Below are 20930 nucleotides of genomic sequence, written 5' to 3'. Positions count from 1 at the left end.
AGGGACAAAGAACCCCCTGATGATCCTCTAATCGCCTGAGCCAAGGTGTGAAACTGGGTGTGGGTCCCAATCAGCCAGAGTTTCGGGTGAGTTCATTGTGAAACCTGGCCCCACCTTATCATGCGAATTCCTGAGGTCAGATGGCCCAGGATGTGAGTGGGTGTTAAGGCGTCTGGGAAGGGATCTCAAAACTGGATTATAGATGGCAGAGAGTTGGTGTCGTAAACCACCGCCTCTGTTCAAAGATGGTCGCTCACAGTGGACATAGATGCTTCTTTCACTCCTCTTTCAAACCATCTGTCCTCTCTGTCCAAAATGTGAACATTGGCATCCTCGAAAGAGTGACCTTTGACCTTTAGATGCAGATGGACAGCTGAGTCTTGTCCTGTGGAGGTGGCTCTTCTATGTTGTACCATGCGCTTGTGAAGTGGCTGTTTGGTCTCTCCAATGTAGAGGTCTGGGCATTCCTCGCTGCACTGTACAGCATACACCACATTGTTAAGACTGTGTTTTGGAGTTTTGTCTTTGTGATGAACCAGTTTGTGTCTGAGCGTGTTGCTGGGTCTCCCTCGCTGGTGTCTGACACCAGCGAGGGAGGATAAGGACTTCAAGGAAAGTCCTCCTCCATGTAGAGCAGGGCGATATGGCCAAAAATATTTATCACGATATATATTTGAAAATTTGCGATAACGATATAACTGACGATATAATTGATGCGAGACAAAATACAACTCCACAACATTACTAGCGCAAAAAGACAACCTTCCATTTATTTTCACTTAAACAAGAAGCTGGTTTTTATGTACATTAAAGCTTTATAAAAATGTAACAGTGCAAATGCAAATTCCTTGCTGAAAGTTTAACCAAAAGGCATTTCCAGTAGAAATGGGCTGACATATCCTGAGCATAACCATGTATAATATCCACTGAAGTTAAAAAGAGGTGCTTTGCAACATTAAACTGCAGTGTGCAGTACGTATTTTTCGGACCATAAGGTGCACGGGATTATAAGGCACATTAAGCAAAACAAAGCAGTCAGATAAATCAAACTTTATTAAACTCATTCTTCTTGCTTCCTCCACTTCTGTACCATTGATTCATTAATGTTGAATTCTCTGGCAGCTGCTCTATTCCCATGTTGTTGCAGTATATTAATGACTAACCTCGTATTGTGGATGGATTATCTCAGTTGTTCTCCTGACTGAAGTTTGGTCCGTTTACAGCATCCTGCCATGCGATTGCATTTGTCTTTAACTATCAGGAACCTTAACGTTAACTTTTATAGGTGGAAAAGTGTTAGTGTTCGTCCTCCAGCTTCACTGTTTATGTTATGCTAACATAGCTGTGTCGCTAGCGATCACGTAGCACATCAATATATACCAGCTAGCCCAACTTCAGTAACCCTACAAACGTCACTGCTGTTTAGTTTCCTGTCTTCATTTATGTTGGAAGTGATAGCAGAACTGTACGTTTGATTTTTTTCAGAAATCTCTCAGTCAGAACATGCTATATCATGCTTAGGTAACTAGCGAAACTAGCGAGCTAACTTCCGCTAGCTTCCTGCTAACTTCTAACTCCGTTAAATGTAATACATTTTGTTTTCATGGATGCCTGGAAGTTAAACTTCATAGTTACACCTGGTAAAGCAGCAATGCTGATCATTTTATTAAAGATGAAAGAATTTAGACAGTTTTTAACTCTCAGTGATGCTGCAGTGTTCGTTTGACCTGAAGTATACGGAGTTTAGGACCCAGATTACTTCCAGATTTAAGAGCATCTTAATCCGACAAATATGACAATAACGACGGCCGCTTGTATGTTCTGCAAAAAAATGTGCTTTGTCGTGTATCTGACGGACAAACACCAAACCAGTTCCACATCACTGAAGTTGCACCATTTTTACAAACCAATTCTGGTTCATCTGTTTCACTCAACAATCGGCCATGTGCGTATGAAAACAAAGGCACTGCGCATGCGCGTTTTACTCATATTCTATCGCGATATTTCATTTTCCTATCGTTGCCTAACATTATACCGGTATTACCGTGAACGGTATAATATGGCCCAGCCCTACCTCCATGTTATTTTGGGTCTTCCTCGTCGTCTCTTTCCATTCTTCCGGTGGGGAGAGAAATGAACCCTGGATTAATGCAATTGCAAATTGTGCCTTGTTCTCAGTTGAACAGCAAGGGGAGGGTGATAGCTCAGATGAAGAGATGAACAACAGAGCTTCAGAGAAACACAACATACTGATATTCACTGTGAAGCTTTGAGTGGAAAAAGACAGAAAAACAACATGTGGATCCTGGAATAATGGGAGCTTCCATCTTTAAAGGACTGAAGAGGAAGAAGTTTACAATCATTTAGAAGAGTTTAAAACATCAACTGATTGAATCCATGAATCTGAAAATGTGTTTCTGCGTGAAAGAGACAGACATGTACAGACTGAATGGCGCATATCGGGCAGAGCCCCGCCCCCACCTCGGCTACTCAGACCACATCTCTGTTATGCTAATTCCAGCATACAGACCACTCGTCAGGCGATCAAAACCGGTTCTGAAGCAGGTGAAAACCTGGCCAGCAGGAGCCATCTCTGCTCTTCAGGACTGTTTTGAGAGCACTGACTGGAACATGTTTAGAGAGGCTGCAACTTACGGCGACTTCACTGACTTGGAGGAGTACACATCATCAGTGTCCAGCTATATCAACAAGTGCACCGATGACGTCACTGTCTCCAAGATCATCATCTCACGACCCAACCAGAAACCGTGGATTACTGCGGAAGTGCGTGCACTTCTAAGGACCCGAGACTCTGTCTTCAAAGAGGGAGATAAGGTGGCGCTTAGAAGAGCGAGGGCTGAACTTTCTCGGGCCATCAGAGAGGCGAAGCGCGCACACGCCCAGAGAATCCACAACCACTTTAAGGACAGCGGCGACACACGACGCATGTGGCAGGGCTTACAAGCCATCGCTAACTACAGGACGACACCACCTGCCTGTGACAGTGACGGCTCCCTCCCAGATGTGCTTAACAACTTCTATGCTCGGTTCGACAGGCAGAACGACGTGGCGGCGAGGAAGACCACCCCTCCTCCGAACGACCAGGTCCTGTGTCTCACTACAGCTGAGGTGAGGAAAACTCTACGCAGAGTCAATCCACGTAAAGCTGCTGGACCAGACAACATCCCAGGCAGAGTGCTCAGAGAATGTGCTGATCAGCTGGCAAATGTTCTCACCGACATCTTCAACATCTCTCTGAGCAGTGCCGTTGTCCCCACGTGCTTCAAGGCCACCACCATCGTCCCCGTGCCCAAGAAGTCTTCTGTGTCCTGTCTCAATGACTACCGCCCTATCGCACTTACACCCACCATCATGAAGTGCTTCGAACGGCTCGTCATGAGACACATCAAGACCCTGCTGCCCCCCTCACTGGACCCAATGCAATTTGCATACCGCCATAACCGCTCAACGGACGACGCCATCTCCACTGCACTCCATCTTGCCCTGACACACTTGGACAAGAAGGACTCACACGTCCGAATGCTGTACATAGATTTCAGCTCAGCATTTAACACGATCATCCCCCAACAACTGATCGGACAGCTGAGCCTGTTAGGCCTGAACACCTCCCTCTGCAACTGGATCCTGGACTTTCTGACCGGAAGGCCTCAGTCAGTACGGATCGGGAACTGCACCTCCAGCACCACCACACTGAGCACTGGGGCCCCACAAGGCTGTGTGCTCAGTCCTCTGCTGTTCACACTGCTGACTCATGACTGTGTAGCAACACACAGTTCAAATCACATCATTAAATTCGCTGATGACACGACCGTGGTGGGTCTCATTAGCAAGAACGACGAGTCAGCGTACAGAGAGGAAGTGCAGAGACTAACGGACTGGTGTAAGGACAACAACCTGTCTCTGAATGTTGACAAGACAAAAGAGATGGTTGTTGACTTTAGGAGGACACGAGGCGACCACTCACCGCTGAGCATCAACGGCTCCTCTGTGGAGATCGTTGACAGCACCAAATTCCTGGGTGTACACCTGGAGAAGGACCTCGGCTGGTCCCTCAACACCAGCTCCCTGCACAAGAAAGCCCAACAGCGTCTCTTCTTTCTGAGAAGACTGAGAAAGGCCCGGCTTCCACCACCGATCCTGACCACCTTCTATAGAGGAACTATTGAGAGCATCCTGAGCGGCTGCATCACTGTCTGGTTTGGGAGCTGTGCCATATCAGACCGCAAGACCCTACAGCGGATAGTGGGAACAGCAGAGAAGATCATCGGGGTCTCTCTACCCTCTATTGAGGACATCTACACCACACGCTGCATTCGCAAAGCCACCAGCATTGTGGCTGATCGGACACACCCCTCTCACACACTCTTTACACTCCTGCCATCTGGAAAAAGGTACCGAAGCATTCGGGCACGCACATCCAGACTGTGCAACAGCTTTTTTCCACAAGCCATCCGTCTCCTCAGCAAAAAGGGACTGACTGATAAACACACACACACACACATACACTAACATTATCACTCAGCTTAACTCAAATACCTCAAAACATTGAGACTGGACTGACTAACCAACACAAGCGCAAACACACTGACCTACACCACCAAACCATCGCACACACCAACCTGTAAATGCTCTTTTGCACAATATTATTACTAGATATATTATATATTATTATTATTTTTGCACTAACTTGTCTTGTAGCACCTTGGTTCCTGGAGGAACGTTGTTTCGCCTCACTGTGTATTTTTAAACTGTATATGGTTGAAGTGACAATAAAGTTGAACTTGAACTTGAACTTGAAACTTGAACTTGAACTATCTATCCAACAGTCAGAGTGTTTCTCTAACAGGACGACACTCTTTACACTCCACTCAGCACAGGGACACTGAGGAACCAGGATAGAACCAAAACCCAGGATAAAGAGTTTGAGTGAATGTGGTGTTGAAGGTGTGGAGGTGGATCAGAGTGTCAGAGGAGACTCTGTAGAAGGACAGAGTGCCAGCAGGACAGTCCACATACACTGCTGCTCTGTTAGAGACAGAGGAGGAGGAGGAGGAGGAGATAAATGTTGTTCTGTTATTGTGCCTGAGAGACTGAGGACCATCATCAGAGCAGCTCAGAGTCCAGGACTGAGGATTCCATCCGAACACGCAGTCTTTACTGTTTCCTTTCCTTCTGATTCTTCTGTAACTCACTGATATATGAACACATCCTCTCCACTCGACCTCCCAGTAACAGCGACCAGTCAGACCATTTGTGCACAGCAGCTGATGATAAACATCAAATCTGTCTGGATGATCAGGATACGACTGAACCTCCTCCACATGTGTCACCTTCCTGTTGTTGTCAGACAGTTGGAGCTTTGTGTTCACTGTGTTTGTGTCGATTGTGAGTTGACAGGAATCTGATGGAGAGAACAAACACAATCCAGCTGTAGTTATTGATCCATCATCTGTTCATTGATTGACACTTTGATGACTCCTGACATCAGAGATGTGAATGTGTGCTGCTTTGTTTTCATGAATCCCTTTAAAAACACACTTACACTTCCTCAGACCTGGTGTCAACCATTGTTCTCCAGCAGGCTCCACCCTGAAAGGAGGAGGGGGGTCAGAGCAGCACAGTCAGCATGCACACATGGACATTACATGGCTCTCATACACAGACTGATAGACACTGATAAAGGAACAGTCCAACATTTTCACAAATACACTGCTGATGATTTGGACTGATCCTGGATCTGTCAGTGCACCACTGTATTGACTGAAATGTGACTGATTCAAACTGTGACCTTCATTATCTTTATATTCCTCTTCTGCTTAGCTGGAAAAGACACCTCTCTGCCTTTGCTGCCAGCTGTTTTCCATCTCTTTGTGTCAGTGTGGTTACTGTTCAGTGGTGTACAAAAGTTTTGAGAGTGAGAAAGAGTGATCAGATGAATTTCAAAGTCCCTCTTCGCCATGTAAACTAACCCCCCCCTAGAAAAAAAACCACAATTCCACTGCTTTCCATCACTGCCATAATAGGACCTGCTGAGATCCTCTTATTAACACAGGTGAGAATGTTGACGAGCACAAGGCTGGAGATCATTATGTTATGCTGATCAAGTTAGAATAGCGCAATGGAATTGTTAAAATGTGGGTGAGGTCAGTGGCGGTCCTAGCCTGTTTGGTGCCCTGGGCGAACACTCCCTTTGGCGCACCCCCCAACAAAACACACACACACACACACACACACACACACACACACACACACACACACACACACACACACACACAAAAAACATATTAAGGATTGTACATTAACATAAAACTGTTGTCGGAACCATACTGAATTTCACCAGAGAAAAACACACACACATATGAAGAGAGAGAGACTATGCATAGTATGCAAACGGCTACCAAACAGCCATCATAATTCGTCATACAACGAGAACAGGACAAATCAACAATTGACACTGACTAATTAATATTAAAATCTGTAACATAATGTATTGTTTGGAGTTTAGTCTGTTACGGTTGCTATTTTTTACCATTTCTTCTTGGAGCAACTGTAACCCACATTATTTCCTTAGGGATTAATAAAGTATTCTGATTCTGATTGTTTCAGGGTGACCTGCCATTATCCAGTGACACATCTGCTTACCTGCATCTTTTGCTCATTTCTCCTCCTCTTTTCTCTTTTTTCTAAACTGAGGACCTGATGGCTTTGAACTTTTCTTGTCCATCTTCCATTGGTTTTAATTTTGCACTCCAGTATGAACACCCATCCCCCAACCCGAGGATCACCACAACATAACCTAATAAACCTACACCTTAGTTCACAGATTCACTTTGTCTAAGGTGTATTTCTGAGATTTAAGACAACCCAGGATTCAAATCATGAATACACAATGGGCTTGGATTTAAAACATTATGAATGAAATGTGCTCTATTTGGAAGCAGCAGGCCCCGCCCCTTTCAACGGGTTGTGTGAGACTTTAAATCATCAAACTGTAAATTTTAAATTGTTATTGATCCTTTACCCCCGAGTCCTAAAGTGTAGATTTATTTTCTTACTCTTCTTATATTTATTGTTTGTTTACTTGCACTGCTGTAACTGGAGCCTCGTCGTCTCGTCTCTATATGCTGGACTGTCTGTAGCAGAGATGACAATAAAGTTTACTTTGACTTCAGCAGCGCGCAGGCGCACCGAGGGCTCTCGTGCTCACTTTTCGCGTATAGAATTTCGAAAAAAACATCGGTGCAAAATACAAGTCTGTATCATGATGTCTGGTGTTTTCGTGTTTGTTGGTTTGTTTTTATTTTTTTTTATTTTGTTAGTTGGTTATTAGATGCTGCTCCAGCTGGTCAGAGAATCCCCCACCGCCCCGCCCTCTCCTCCCTGTGCCGCAAGCAGCAGGCGCACCTCGCAAACGGAGGGCGCCCTTACTCCCAGCGATAGAAAACCAATCGCTGCCTATGCCATTCCCGATGTGCGCTGGCATGACGTCAGGGCAGCATGAGTATGAGCATTTTTTTTTTTTTTGCCGATGCCCGTGATGCCGCCCCGGGCAACCGCCCGTGTCGCCCGTATCTAAAACCGCTACTGGGTGAGGTTTGAAATCATTGTGGTTAATCATGGTTAACACTGCATCCACAGTGAGGTGAAGACTTTTGGAGGATGGCCTGGTATCAGGAACAGCAGCAAAGAAACCACTTCTCCCCTCGCCCCCAAAAGTATGAGGGACAGACTGATGTTCTGCAAAAAAGTACAGCGAGTGGACTGCTGAGGGGTAAAGTCATTTTCTCTGATGGTTTGGGGCATCTGGGAAAAAGGATTGTCCAGAGAAGAAAAGGTGAGCACTACCATCAGTCCTGTCTCACGCGAACAGCAAAGCATCCTGAGAACGTTCATGGGTGGAGCTGCTTTTCAGTGAGTGGTCTCACTTACGATTTTGCTGAAAAACACAGCCATGAATAAAGAATAGTACCAAAACATCCACCGACACAAATTCTTCTAACCATACACGAACAGTTTGGTGACAAACAATGCCTTGTCCAGCATGATGGGGCACCATGCTATAAGGCCAAAGTCATAACTAAGTGGCTTCAGGAACAAAACATTGACATTTGGATCCATGGCCAGGAAACTCCCCAGAGCTTAATCCAATTGAAAACTTGTAGTCAGTCCTCAAGAAGCAGGTGGACAAACAAAACCCAACTAATTCTGACAAACTCCAAACATTTATTATGAAAGAATGGGGAGCCATCAGTCAGGACTTGGGCCAGAAGCTGATTGACAGAGGTCTTGAAATAGAATCACCGGCACTGCAAATACACACTCTTTGTATAAACTTTATGTAATTGTCAATAAAAGCCTATGTACTTTGATACATCACAGAAACAACTGTCACAAAGATCTAAAAACACTGAAGCAGCAAACTTTGTGAAAACTAATATTTATGTCATTTTCAAAACTTTTGGCCACGACTGTACATGACTTCTGAAATTTGAGTCAGTGCAGCATCCACACACAGAACAAACACAGCAGCAGAGAGTGTATACAATGAACAGCAAACAGACACTCAAGCTGTGTGACATGCTTTTTAGTTTGATAGTCAATTCGATTTACATTGTGAATTCATTGTGAAAAGTAACTGTAAGTTAAAAGACAAAATAAAGAATTCAAAAGTGGTTAAAAACTGAACATAAATACACATAAACCATCTTATGATAACAAGTTTGTTACATCGTCTCTAAATGTATTTCTTCCATTGTTTTCTGTTCCATTACTTTATAGTGTGTTTGCTTTTCAAAGCACATTGTGACATTTGTCTATGAAAAGCACTGAAATACTTAAAAACATTTGTGCACATCTGCTTTACTTTAAATGTACCAAAAACATCTCCCTGTAGTTGTCAGCTTCTACCACAGCCATGATTATAAAATAATAATTTTATAAGGTCTTATTTTTTCTTTTGACAAAGGTAGGCTAATATTTTTTTCATTTCCTTTCCTCTTCCTTCTTCTGGTGGATGTTTTAATCTAGGATAAATATGTCTGTGGTCTGTGTATACAATTAAAAGAAAGAAAGAAATCCAATCTGCACTGTTAAAAATACTGAGATATCTACAGATTGTTCCTGGGGAAGTTCTCCCTGGAGACCTCACGCATAATTGTTCATGCCACATCTGCATGAAACAAACAGGAAGTGAGTGAAGGACAGAGGAAATGTCTCCAGCTCTTCCTCCTCTACCAGATATTCTCTCCATACCTGAGAGTGTTCAGTCTCCAACGTGGATCCTTCAGTCCAGCCGACAGCAGCTTCATTCCTGAGTCCCCTGGATGATTGTAGCACAGGTCCAGCTCTCTCAGATGAGAAGGGTTGGAGCTCAGAGCTGAGGCCAGAGACGTACAGCCTTCCTCTGTGATCAGACAGCCTGACACACTGCAGACACACAAACAACAATCCATCTGTGAACAATGATTTTCTGTTTGTCAGATACAATAACATCTATCCATTTACACCCATTCCAGCAGTTCAAGATGGACTTCCAGGCAGACCCATTATGCTGGAATCCACCAATCCAAATGATTTGGAAACCTTAACGCCAAACCACCTCCTCCTCCTCAAGTCCAACCCGTGATTACCACCTGGTCTGTTCCAGAAAGATGATGTCTAAAAGCTGTCTAAAAGAAAATTACTTTGGTGGACTTTTGAGTATGTTATGTTGTCTCACTGGGTGTCTCTGATGTGATGTAGTGTATGTCGTGTATGTCGGATGTGTAATTATTACTGTAAGGATGTAATAATTAGGGGCCTGAATGTTGTGGATAGGCGTAGCTTTGGGTCACGTGGTGTTGGTAATAGTAGTAGTGATTACTATAGCACCTGTTCGCCTCCCGGGGGAATTTTTTTTGAATGAGTGGGTGATGGGCAAAGTCGACTTTTGCTGATCGCTCAAGCCTGGAATGTTTTGATCGCTGTTGTTTTTCGATGAACTTTAAGGATTTTGATAACACATAATGGAGTTTTAAAGAGGAACTTTGACTTACATTTTAACGAGAGCATGTTAACATTATTCACCTATTCAGCTGCTCGGTGACTCAAAGGTTTGACAGTCGCCAATAAACATATTAACAAGTGCTTTGGCGATAGAGGGAAGGAAACACTCAATTAATGAGATTATCCTTTCTTTCAAAATTCTCACAAACCTGAATCATTCTAATAGAATTTTAGTGAGAGTGGCATTTCTAGTTTCCTGAACTATTATATCTAAATGTGGAGCTGCGGTATTATTAAACCTTTCACTGCACATTAATGAAAATAATACACACCTAAACATATAATTTGGACATTGTCTTTATAAACATATATTTTGTGTTCATATGTAATATGAACACAAAATATACTTAAACCCATAATGTTTCCACACCACTGAAGTTTTTTTTACCTCTCTTTTCAACCAACGGCAGTCACTCTCCTCTCCAAATAACTTCTGCTTAGCTTTCCGAGCTTCCCTCGGGTCCTCTTAATCAGCGGTCCCCAACCCCCGGGCCTCAGACCGGTACCGGTCCGTGAGTCGTTTGGTACCGGGCCGCGAGAGTTGAGGCTCAGGTGTGAAATGTATAGTTTTCAGGGTTTTTATCGGTTTTCAGCGTTATTTTGTTATAGTTTTTATCGTTTACTCGGTTTTCCTGGGTCTTTTCACGTGTGTTATGAACAAATCTTCTTTTTTTCGGTACCGGTACTGGTTTTATTTTGTTGTATTTATCCGCGACACCTTAAAGGCTGGTCCATGAAAATATTGTCGGGCACAAACCGGTCCGTGGCGCAAAAAAGGTTGGGGACCGCTGCTCTTAATAGTTGTGACACGTGTTCGAAATGCAGAGAGGTGCGCTCGATTTGCCACACGGAGCAGCATGAGAGTAAAGCACGAGGGAGGGGCTAATAATCAGCTCAGTCATTTTTAATGATTGTTGAAAGCCCAGATCGTAATCGAGATTAAAATTCGATTAATTGAGCAGCCCTAATTGTGACAATGAAAAATCATCAGATCCTAAAAATCCACCCAAAAGGTAAATGAAAGGTCAGTTGGCAGTTTTATACACATCTTTATGCAACAATATAATAAAGATAGCATATGATCACCAGTGAAAATGTTTGAAACCTGACCTGAGAGTTTCCAGTCTGCAGTTTGGACTCTTTACTCCAACAGACAGAAGCTTCAGTCCTGAGTCCTGCAGGTCAGAGTTACTCAGGTCCAGCTCTCTCAGACTGGAGGACTGAGAGCTGAGAACTAATGACAGAGGTTCACAATTTCTCTCTGAGAGGTTACAGTGATTCAGTCTGAAAAACAGCAATGAAACAAATATATTTGTCAGGTGTAATGGACTGTTATTGCCTTTAGCAATATTTAATCCGTTTTCTTTCCCAGAAACCCTTAATTCCTTAATAAGATAGAATAAATGGATGAGGCTGAAATTTTTAATTTGTGAATGATGTCAGTTGATGAAAAACGGATTACCACGTAACCTGACCTAAGAGAATTCAGTTTACAATTTGGACTCTTCAGTCCATCAGAAAGAAACTTCACTCCTGAATCCTGTAAGTTGGAGTTACTCAGGTCTAGCTCTCCCACACTAGAGGACTGAAGGCTGAGAATTGTGGACAAAGCTTCACAGCTTCCCTCTGAGAGGTTACACCCAGTCAATCTGAGAGGAAAAAGAAAAAACATTGATATACATACACACATACACACACATACATATATATATATATATATATATATATATATATATATATATATATATATATATATATATATATATATATATATATATATATACCAGATGATCTGACCTGAGAGTTTCCAGTTTACAATGTGGACTCCTCAGTCCATCAGACAGAAGCTTCACTTCTGATTCCTGCAGGATGCTGTTACTCAGGTCCAGCTCTCTCAGACTAGACGACTCACAGCTGAGAACTGAGGAAAGAGCTTCACAGCTTCTCTCTGACAGGTTACAGAGACTAAGTCTGAAAAATCATAATGAAATCACTTCTGATTTCAATCATCATATCACAGCTTTGGACTGTAACTTTTTTTATATATATTTTTTTAATCTTAAAATTATAAAGAAAAAATAAATCAGATGGAATGACCCCTGTTGGAAACAAGCTTCTTTAGCTTCTTTTCCTAGCAAATTTACATCATGGAGTCTAAAAAACAGACAGATTTAACACTGTCCGTGAAGTTGGATTTAAGTTTTAAAAACATGTTTATCTTGTGTCAGTAAAAGACATGAAGTCATGTGTTAGGTTGGTTGCAGCTAATAGACGTACGTTAGTTAATGTTAGCTGGTTAGTGAGAGAATGAATAACTCAGAGAAAGGGGACATTAAAACTAAAAATCACTTTAACCTCCTAAGACCCGAACTCTTTCATGGCGTGCATTTATAATTTCACTTTGCTATTTGGGCTGATTGAGACCTGATATATGCAAAACCAAAGAATTACCAGATTTTTTTTTTACTTGACTTTTGTTCCTGAGAAAAACGAGATCCACATATGAGGACATTCGTTTTAAATTTTGATAAAACAGTGGCAGTATAATGTCCACGTAAGTGGATATCAGGCCCTTGTAGAGCACAATTTAGTATTTTGGTCTAGAAAACCCAAAATGTGATTTCCACATATGTGGATGCCAGGTCCTAGGATGTTAAGGGCATCATTTGTTTTCTGTCTTTGGCTGCAACACTGAGCTTGATGTTTACAAACTAAGAATATACTGTCCTCTTTCACTGTGTCTCTTTAGCTATAAGTGGTTCTATAGTGTCCGGCCAGCTGCACTTAAACTAGAAGATCCACCTGTTAGTCATAATGTCCAGGTTTGTAAAGCACTTTATGAAGTGCAGTGTGGAGAAGACCCAACCCTAACTTTGACTGGCTAGTTTTATGAAGCTCCTCCTTGAAAATTGAATGAAGTATCCTGAAAAGCAGCATTTTTTCTTTGTAAACAACACCTCCTTCACCTGCTGATTAGAAGTTGAAAACAAACTTTAAACATACTAAGAAAAATCATTTCTGGTTCATGATTAGGGGATCGGTCCACCAGGGCCCCCGCTCCAAGTGGACGAGAGAATTTATTCCCTGCGCCTACGATTTGGGGGACGGGTCCTGACCTTCTTATGCGCCAAGTGGCGGTTCAGAGTACCCAGCCTTCTTGGAGTTTCTGAGTAGGGTACTGCAGGGTGCTCCTCCTGGGGACTCTGTTGTCACAAAGGGAGACTTCAATGCTCATGTGGGCAACGACAGTGAGACTTGGAGGGGCGTGACTGGAAGTAATAACCTCCCGGATCTGAACACTGGTTGTGTTTTGTTGTTGGACTTCTGTGCAAACCACAGTTTGGCCATGATGAACACCATCTTCGAACATAAGAGTGTCCAGTGCACATTGCACCAGGACGCTCTCGGCCACACGTTGATGATCAAATTTGTAATCCTATCACCACCATCCTATCCTATCCTGCATTGAGCTGCAGCCGCAAGGTGGTTGGTGCCTGTCGTGGTTGTAACCCCCGAACCAAATGGTGGACTTCGGAGAGGCCAAAAAAAAAAGAAAAAAGAAAAAGACTTTCAGACTGCCTTGAAGAGATTCTGGCAAACCGTCAGGGGACTCTGGAGAGGTGCACTGCACTGTGTATAGTGCGATTGGAGCGCAGCTGACGTCGACTGAGAAAATAGTCAGGCAGTGGAAGGAATACTTCGAGGACCTCCTTGTCTGATCACGAAGGGGATGACCCGCCAGTCTCTGGGGGCGAGGTCACTGAGGCAGTTAAACAACTCCGTGGTGGTATAGCTCCTGGGGTGGATAAGGTCTACCCCAAATTTCTAAAGGCTCTGGATGTTGTAGGGCTGTCTGGTTGACACGCCTCTGTAATGTTGCTTGGAGTTCAGGGGCAGTACCCCTGGACCGGGTTGATGGTCCCCATTTTCAAGAAGGCGGACCGGAGGGTGTGTTCCAACTACAGGGGGATCAAACTCCTCAGCCCCCCCGGAAAGTCTATGCCAGAGTGCTGGAAAGGAGAGTCCATCCGTTAGTTAAACCTGTAGCCAGCCACAAAGGCAGAGCAGGCACATTAGCAGCAGTGGCCTTAGTCTTTTGTTCAGCCAGCTTCCCTTTAAGATCAAGATCAGGATGCACATCTCTGGCACCATAAAATGCTCAAGTTTGTATTAACATTTCTCTGGTTATTTAAGCTCAGGCATTAAAGGACTCATATGCTCCAGTTTGTTTGGCTAAGGCAGAGGCTCAAAATATATGGGGTAGCTAGCTAAGGCCCAGGAAGAGCAACCTCAAGATTAGCTAGTTCAGGAACAGGAGGCACAATTTCTGGAGTCATCATTTCAGACACGGGAAGAACAGACTCCAAGAAAAATAAAAGCATCTTACAAGATTACAATTGGCTGACTCGACTCTAGTAAGGTGCTGGTTCAAGCAGACCGGCTCGGTTCATGAGGAAAAGGAAGAGGTATCATCCTGGTATCTAGCACCATTCATTGACTTTGCATTGACGAACCCAGGTGTGTGGAATTTAGATAGAGGTGTGACCTCGACTGAGGGTTAGAAGGATGGCCAGTCCGGACAAGGCAGGCAGGTTGGAGCAGTAAAGAATTCTGTGAGAATAATTTCCAAGAAGCAAAAAGAGCAATCACCAAACTCCTTACATCAGGGTCACTCAAAGTGGTGAGATAAAGTCGGCACTGATGCCTCATTTTCCACAGTGTAAATGGTTTCTCTCCTGGGTCCATACTGGTCATGGCATTCTCTAACAATCTGAAGGATCACAAAGTTTGTGAAATAGGACCAAAAGTGCTTGATACAGAAGGCAAACTAAGAAGAAGCAAGGTATTTATTGACTGATAAAGTCCACATAATAATAAAATACCACGCTAAATTCAAAATCATAACAAACATTGAAGTGGAACTCGAGACTAATCGGGGAAATGGAAATGGGGGTAACAAGACAAAGCTGTAGAAAATAAAGGCAGGGAGATTCTTCTTGGGGCTGGCAGCAGGAACCCACAAGCAAAACGAGTTAGAGGCCATTAGAAGGAACTGAACACGATTTATTGTCTTGATGCATGCTCAATTATCCAGGTAGGTAAATCCCAACAAGTTGATTCTGTTTATCTGGACGTAGCGTTTCCAGTGGGAGAAACATTTTGTCACTCATCCAAAAAAGTTCTTCAAAATCAACTGACTGCAGGTTTCCTCAACTTCATAAAAAGCCTTATAATAGTTTGCAACTTTATAATAATTTGTACATTAATGATCAAGGAAATGACCTCACAGACCATTGTTCTTTCACTAGGATGTGAGGTCAGTGTGCAAATGTACTGTTTCTACAGCACATTGAAAACGCTACATCCAGATGAACAGAATCACCTTTTGGGAAAAAAATGTATTGATGTACAGAATTCAGATAGAGATATTTTGCGATAAGACTCCGATGGCCCATCTCAGAATGGATTCCCAGTGGTGACGGGGATTAGAGCAGGACCCCGCCCAGAGTCTAGACGCTTGTGGTGTAGATAGAGGCTTGAATGGAGCCTGAGTGATGAGGTTACACTTCGAAATATTTCACAAACACTCACAATTTCTAGTCACTTTGCATAAAGTGACTACTGATGATCATTTAATAGTTTTACTGATTTTACAGATATAAGCACCCAGTAATGTTTCTTTTGTTAGTTGTGGATACCTGTTTGCTGTTAATTTAAAAAATAGCTGTGACCACATGTTTACTTACAGAGCTCTGTTGGAGGCTTTGACCACTGGCAGCAGCCTCAGAAGAGCCTCCTCTGAAGCAGAGTATTTATTCAGGTCAAACTCAAACAGATTTTTTTCTGATGACAGTAAGATGAAGACCAGAGCTGACCACTGAGCAGGAGACAGTTTATCTGTGGAGAGACTTCCTGAACTCAAGGACTGCTGGATCTCCTCTACTAGAGAACGATCATTTAATTCATTCAGACAGTGGAACAGATTGATGCTTTTCTCTGCAGACAGATTCTCATTTAGTTTCTCCTTAATGTACTGGACTGTTTCCTGATTGGTTTGTGAGCTACTTCCTGTCTGTGTCAGCAGGCCTCGTAGGAGGGTCTGATTGGTCTGCAGTGAAAGACCCAGGAGGAAACGGAGGAACAAGTCCAGGTGTCCATTTGGACTCTGTAAGGCCTTGTTCACAGCAGTTTGGTAGAAGTTTTTCTCTGTAGATTCTCTTGTGTCAGAGTTCTTGGAGGTTGTTTGTTGTTCTTCCAGCAGATTGAGTCCAGAGTTGATGAAGGTCAGATGGACATGAAGAGCAGCCAGAAACTCCTGAACACTCAGATGGATGAAGCAGAACACCTTGTCCTGGTACAGTCCGCTCTCCTCTTTAAAGATCTGTGTGAACACTCCTGAGTACACTGAGGCTGCTCTGATATCGATGCCACACTCTGTCAGGTCTGATTCATAGAAGATCAGGTTTCCTTTCTGCAGCTGATCAAAAGCCAGTTTTCCCAGAGACTCCATCATCTTCCTGCTCTCTGGACTCCAGTGTGGATCTGTCTCAGCTCCTCCATCATACTTGACCTTCTTCACTTTGGCCTGAACCACCAGGAAGTGGATGTACATCTCAGTCAGGGTGTTGGGCAGCTGTCCTCCCTCTCTGGTTTCCAGCACATCCTCCAGAACTGTAGCAGTGATCCAGCAGAAGACTGGGATGTGGCACATGATGTGGAGGCTTCGTGAAGTCTTGATGTGGGAGATGATCCTGCTGGACTGCTTCTTATCTCCAATTCTCTTCCTGAAGTACTCCTCCTTCTGTGGGTCAGTGAACCCTCTGACCTCTGTCACCATGTCAACAAACCCAGGAGGGATCTGATTGGCTGCTGCAGGTCGTGTGGTTATCCAGAGGCGAGCAGAGGGAAGCAGTTTCCCCCTGATGAGGTTTATCAGCAGCACATCCACTGAGGTGGACTCTGTAACATCAGTTAGGATTGTAGTTTTGTGGAAGTCCAGAGGAAGGCGACACTCATCCAGACCATCAAAGATGAACACAACCTGGAAGTCTTCAAAGCTGCAGATTCCTGCTTCTTTGGTTTCAGTAAAGAAGTGATGAACAAGTCCCACCAAGCTGAACTTCTCCTCTTTCAGCACATTCAGCTCTCTGAAAGTGAATGGAAACATGAACTGGAAGTCCTGGTTGGCTTTGCCTTCAGCCCAGTCCAGGGTGAACTTCTGTGTTAGGACAGTTTTCCCAATGCCAGCCACTCCCTTTGTCAGCACAGTTCTGATTGGTTCATCTCTTCCAGGTGGGAGTTTAAAGATGTCTTCTTGTCTGATGGTTGTTTCTGGTTTGTCTGGTTTCCTGGATGCTGTTTCCATCTGTCTGACCTCATGTTCATCATTGACCTCTGCAGTCCCTCCCTCTGTGATGTAGAGCTCTGTGTAGATCTGATTCAGAAGGGTCGGGTTTCCTGCTTTAGCGATGCCCTCAAACACATGCTGGAACTTCTTTGACAAGAAAGATTTGAGATGATGTTGAAAAGCTCCAATGGGAATTCCTAAAGGAACAGAGGAGTAAGAATCTCAATTTATTGATTGCACATGTTGACGTGTCTCTAAAGACATAAGTAAATTTCCCATTAATCCAGCAGTTTAAATCCTCTTACTGATCAGGCTATTCTGATACAGCTGGTAGAGAAAAGTCCAGTTTTTGACTTGAGCATGCTGAAATCCTTCCCTGAGTTACTTTTGACTGAGCTACGGCAGCATACAGCTAGCAACAACTGCCAAAGCGATGGTGTGGGGGGTTTGAAGTGCTGAGGTTTCGTCGCTTGGTTAGCTAACTGTACTGGTTGTAATGGGATGTACTGGAATGGAATCCAGTCTCTGGAAAATAAAATAAAAATTAACTGCATGCTGAAATTTCCAACAATCTGCTTGCTCAACCACCCAACATAATAATATGAACACTATCACTATGAAAGTTTAATTGGCACAATTAACTTTTTAGTGTCGGTCACCTGCTTAAAGCAGTCGTCAGTATAGTTACGTGTGTTTACCATGTGCAGCACACATTTCTGCCAACAGTTCAGTGAGCAGCAGATGAACTGATCTCCAAAAGGCACAAAGTCAGAGAGGAAACTTTTTTTTCTACATTTTAGAAGATTTTTATTTGATGGATTTTCAGAAAAGTGGAGAAAAATGTTGAGTGACTTCAGTTTTAAGTAAAAATAAAAACTAGTGTTTGAATCATTTTTTAAGCTTTGAGTTTTATGAGTCAAAGTGAAATCTGTGCAGCAGAGTTAGTGTTACGTCCTCCAACTTCCTCCAACATACAGCACGTGACTGATGGAAGAAAACATGAGCACGAGTATCACTTCCTGTTTGCTGAAGTAGATTTTCAGTTGTTTAGAAACCAAAGGCTTGTTTTTAAGAGACGGTTTAAATGGGATTGAGGGAATGACGTGTTTGCACTGCAGTTTATATCCAACAACATCAAGCAGTTAAATCAAAGAGTTCATTTTACTAACAGCTCACCTCTCTGCAGCAGACGGAGGCTGGACTTTAAAATTAATCCAGTGATTTCCAGACTGGTCACTCTTTAAGGACACACAGCTGGGTTTAGGTCCAGGTTTGAGTCTCTGATGGAGCCTAAAAGCAGGTTAAATAAAATTACAGCACATCTAAGCTGATCACATGTGAGACATTGTAACAGTGACATTAGCTTACTCAGATAACTGTCTTTGTTCAAATTTATTGATCAATTTTTTTACTCGGTCGCCCTGTAAGGACACAGAGCTGGGTGGAGGTCCAGGTGGGTTCCTGTGAATAATGATGGAGCAGAGATGTGAGTGCTAAGCTGTGACATGGAGAAGAGTCATGGACAGTTAAGAGATGGTCATCTCACCTCTGAGCTTTGGTCTGGCTCTCATGTTCCCCACACAGGGTGGCTTTAGAGGGAGGGGCTCCCTCCTCTCTGTCCTCACACTGATCCATGCAGCTGAACTCACATCAGCTCACACACACTTTCTACCTTCACCTGCAGAGGAAACACGAAGCATTCAAGTGCACATCAACTGAGAGCTGCAGAGGTCGTGTCTGACGTGTTGGACTAACATCCACCTGAGACAGTTTTTATCAGTTCATTACAAAAAGTGTCACAGAGCCAAGTTCAGCCTCCAAATCCTCCATTACTGTAGTTCAACAAAGCAGCAGGTCAAACACGGCTGTAGAAATGGCAGCGAGCAGCTTTATTTCAGGACCAAGCTGACTGCTTACACAGTGATCACACTTTAACTGTTAGCTAAGCTAACTAACTAGAAGTTAATCAGCTAAAGAGTTAATGAGCCCAGGACACATTTAAGCCCTTTTCCATTGAACGTCACAAACACAACAAAACACATACAATAAAGGATTTTTTCTCTGGCACATAAACAGATGTAGATTTTTGTGCAATGACTTAATGCAAAGGAGAGACTGTTTTTATTTTCTTCAAAAGGAGTTATCCTGGCACATCTGTGCCAAATGTTGGTTATTCGTGAAAAAAATATATGATGCACAAACAACAATCACTAAATTCTTTATGACGCTCTGGAAAATTCAAACTATTTACAATGTGCCATGTATAAATTATTTTCTATGTGCAACACTGAAGCTGTACTAAACCTCTCCTAGAACCAAAAGCTACAAAGTAGAGAAATGTAAAGCTTTTGCTTTTGTTTTACATCAAAGGGGTAAAGTCCATGGATGAGATGAAACATCAGCCACGGTGGCCACGCATTACTGAAGCGAGGTAACCGACCACACTCAGGGATGCCTAACTGAAGGCAGTGACCTGTGCCGTTTTGGCTTTTCCTCCCTACGCCCTCTGCTGCCATGCCTCAAGCACACTAGTACAGCCAGGTTTACATTGTGTCCTCTTCCTCTCGCCTACAGGAAAGGAAGAATGGAAGGTCAATGCAATGCAAGAGGAATTATGGGAAAAATGGAGCAAAAACACAGTGGAGGAAAGAAAATGAAACAAAAGTGCACTTCCTCCATCACTGCTAAAGTCAACGTAGCATGAAATTTCATCACCATTTCTTACCAGTGATGGGGCATCGCTGTGTGGCGTCTGCACCGCTGCACCAACTAGAGCTGGGGCACAAGTTCAAGTTCAAATTTTATTCGCCACGTGCAGGTTGCCCTGCAGTGGAATGGACCCGCCTGCAGGTTGCCCCTGCAACAAACAGGGGATCTTGGAGGTCCATGCTAATCCAGATGTATGAAAAGCCCTCGCATGTAGAAAAGGTTTCACAGCAAAAGGACACAAATGACATTAAATTGGAGGAAAGCGTAGTTCTTCAGCTGTGGCTTGAACTTTATGTTGTTCTCTCAGTAAGCACAAAAACTAGCTGAGGATGGAGTTAGCATAAACAGAGAACTAGCTAGCGTTGTATCTGCAAAGAGACAACAGTGTTATTGAAACATGGCTTGTTCAAAGTGAACAATTACGATTAAACACACAAAGCATTCACAAACGTCACCATGTTCTCCAGCAGTGCCGTGAGTCGAGGCCTCTCTCACTCCAGGTGCTCGCTGGTCAGCGCCCATAAATGACGTCCGTTTGATTAAACCACTTCCTGTCCTGTCTGTTGGACCCACGTCAGCCATTGTGGTCCTTGATGGCCCGGTAATCACTTTTCAGTTTTTAACGTTTTTAAAGCCACTGGTTACTGTGCATTGGTCCCTTTAGCAGCCAACCTTTGCAATGCGGATCACTTCATTCTGCTTCATCTGAATTTGTTCTTCAGCCACTATGCACAAAAAGGTCTGCACCTCTTCATTTGACCACAGTGCTGCTTTCTGCCCGTCTGTTTCTTTCACATGGTGAGTTTGC

General features: G+C 43.4%; 2 protein-coding genes across 4 annotated transcripts in view; both read right to left on the bottom strand.

Annotated features, from left to right (window-relative positions):
* The window catches only part of LOC146631304 (NLR family CARD domain-containing protein 3-like), a 54167-nt gene extending 35069 nt beyond the window's left edge, over positions 1-19098 (bottom strand). Inside the window, exons 1-3 of the mRNA XM_085355253.1 lie at positions 18960-19098; positions 18826-18874; positions 18590-18642 (exon numbers count right to left, since the gene is read on the bottom strand). Of these exons, the coding sequence (XP_085211379.1) occupies positions 18590-18642; positions 18826-18874; positions 18960-19048 (191 nt within the window). The 5' untranslated portion in view covers positions 19049-19098. The remainder of the gene's footprint in view (positions 1-18589; positions 18643-18825; positions 18875-18959) is intronic.
* Positions 4890-17499, bottom strand: LOC146631305 (neoverrucotoxin subunit alpha-like). Of its 3 annotated transcripts, none has more exons than XM_085355254.1 (5): positions 15813-17499; positions 11863-12036; positions 9274-9447; positions 5564-5610; positions 4890-5422 (listed from the first exon to the last, which is right to left on the bottom strand). In XM_085355254.1, exons 1-5 carry the CDS (start codon positions 17429-17431, stop codon positions 4890-4892), a joined length of 2547 nt encoding a protein of 848 aa, XP_085211380.1. In that variant the 5' UTR covers positions 17432-17499. The 3 variants fall into 3 exon arrangements, with proteins under 3 accessions (XP_085211380.1, XP_085211382.1, XP_085211381.1); XM_085355256.1 differs by lacking the exons at positions 11863-12036; positions 15813-17499 and adding exons at positions 11176-11349; positions 11541-11617; XM_085355255.1 differs by lacking the exons at positions 11863-12036; positions 15813-17499 and adding an exon at positions 11176-11313.
* Positions 19099-20930: the final 1832 nt, after the last annotated feature.

The sequence above is a fragment of the Diplotaxodon limnothrissa genome, linkage group LG6 (genome assembly GCF_057381915.1).
Source record: "Diplotaxodon limnothrissa isolate DT_005_m linkage group LG6, D_limnothrissa_male_GT1.1, whole genome shotgun sequence".
NCBI lineage: Eukaryota > Metazoa > Chordata > Actinopteri > Cichliformes > Cichlidae > Diplotaxodon > Diplotaxodon limnothrissa.
This window is presented reverse-complemented; position numbering and strand designations above follow the sequence as displayed.

Coding starts and splice junctions, on each gene's coding strand:
- LOC146631305 (XM_085355254.1), bottom strand. CDS start 17,431: ATGGAAACAGCATCCAGGAAACCAGACAAACCAGAAACAACCATCAGA. Junction 12,037..15,812: donor AAAGCCTCCAACAGAGCTCT/GTAAGTAAACAT, acceptor ATGATTTTTCAG/ACTTAGTCTCTGTAACCTGT. Junction 5,611..9,273: donor TGGAGACTGAACACTCTCAG/GTATGGAGAGAA, acceptor TCCTCCTTTCAG/GGTGGAGCCTGCTGGAGAAC.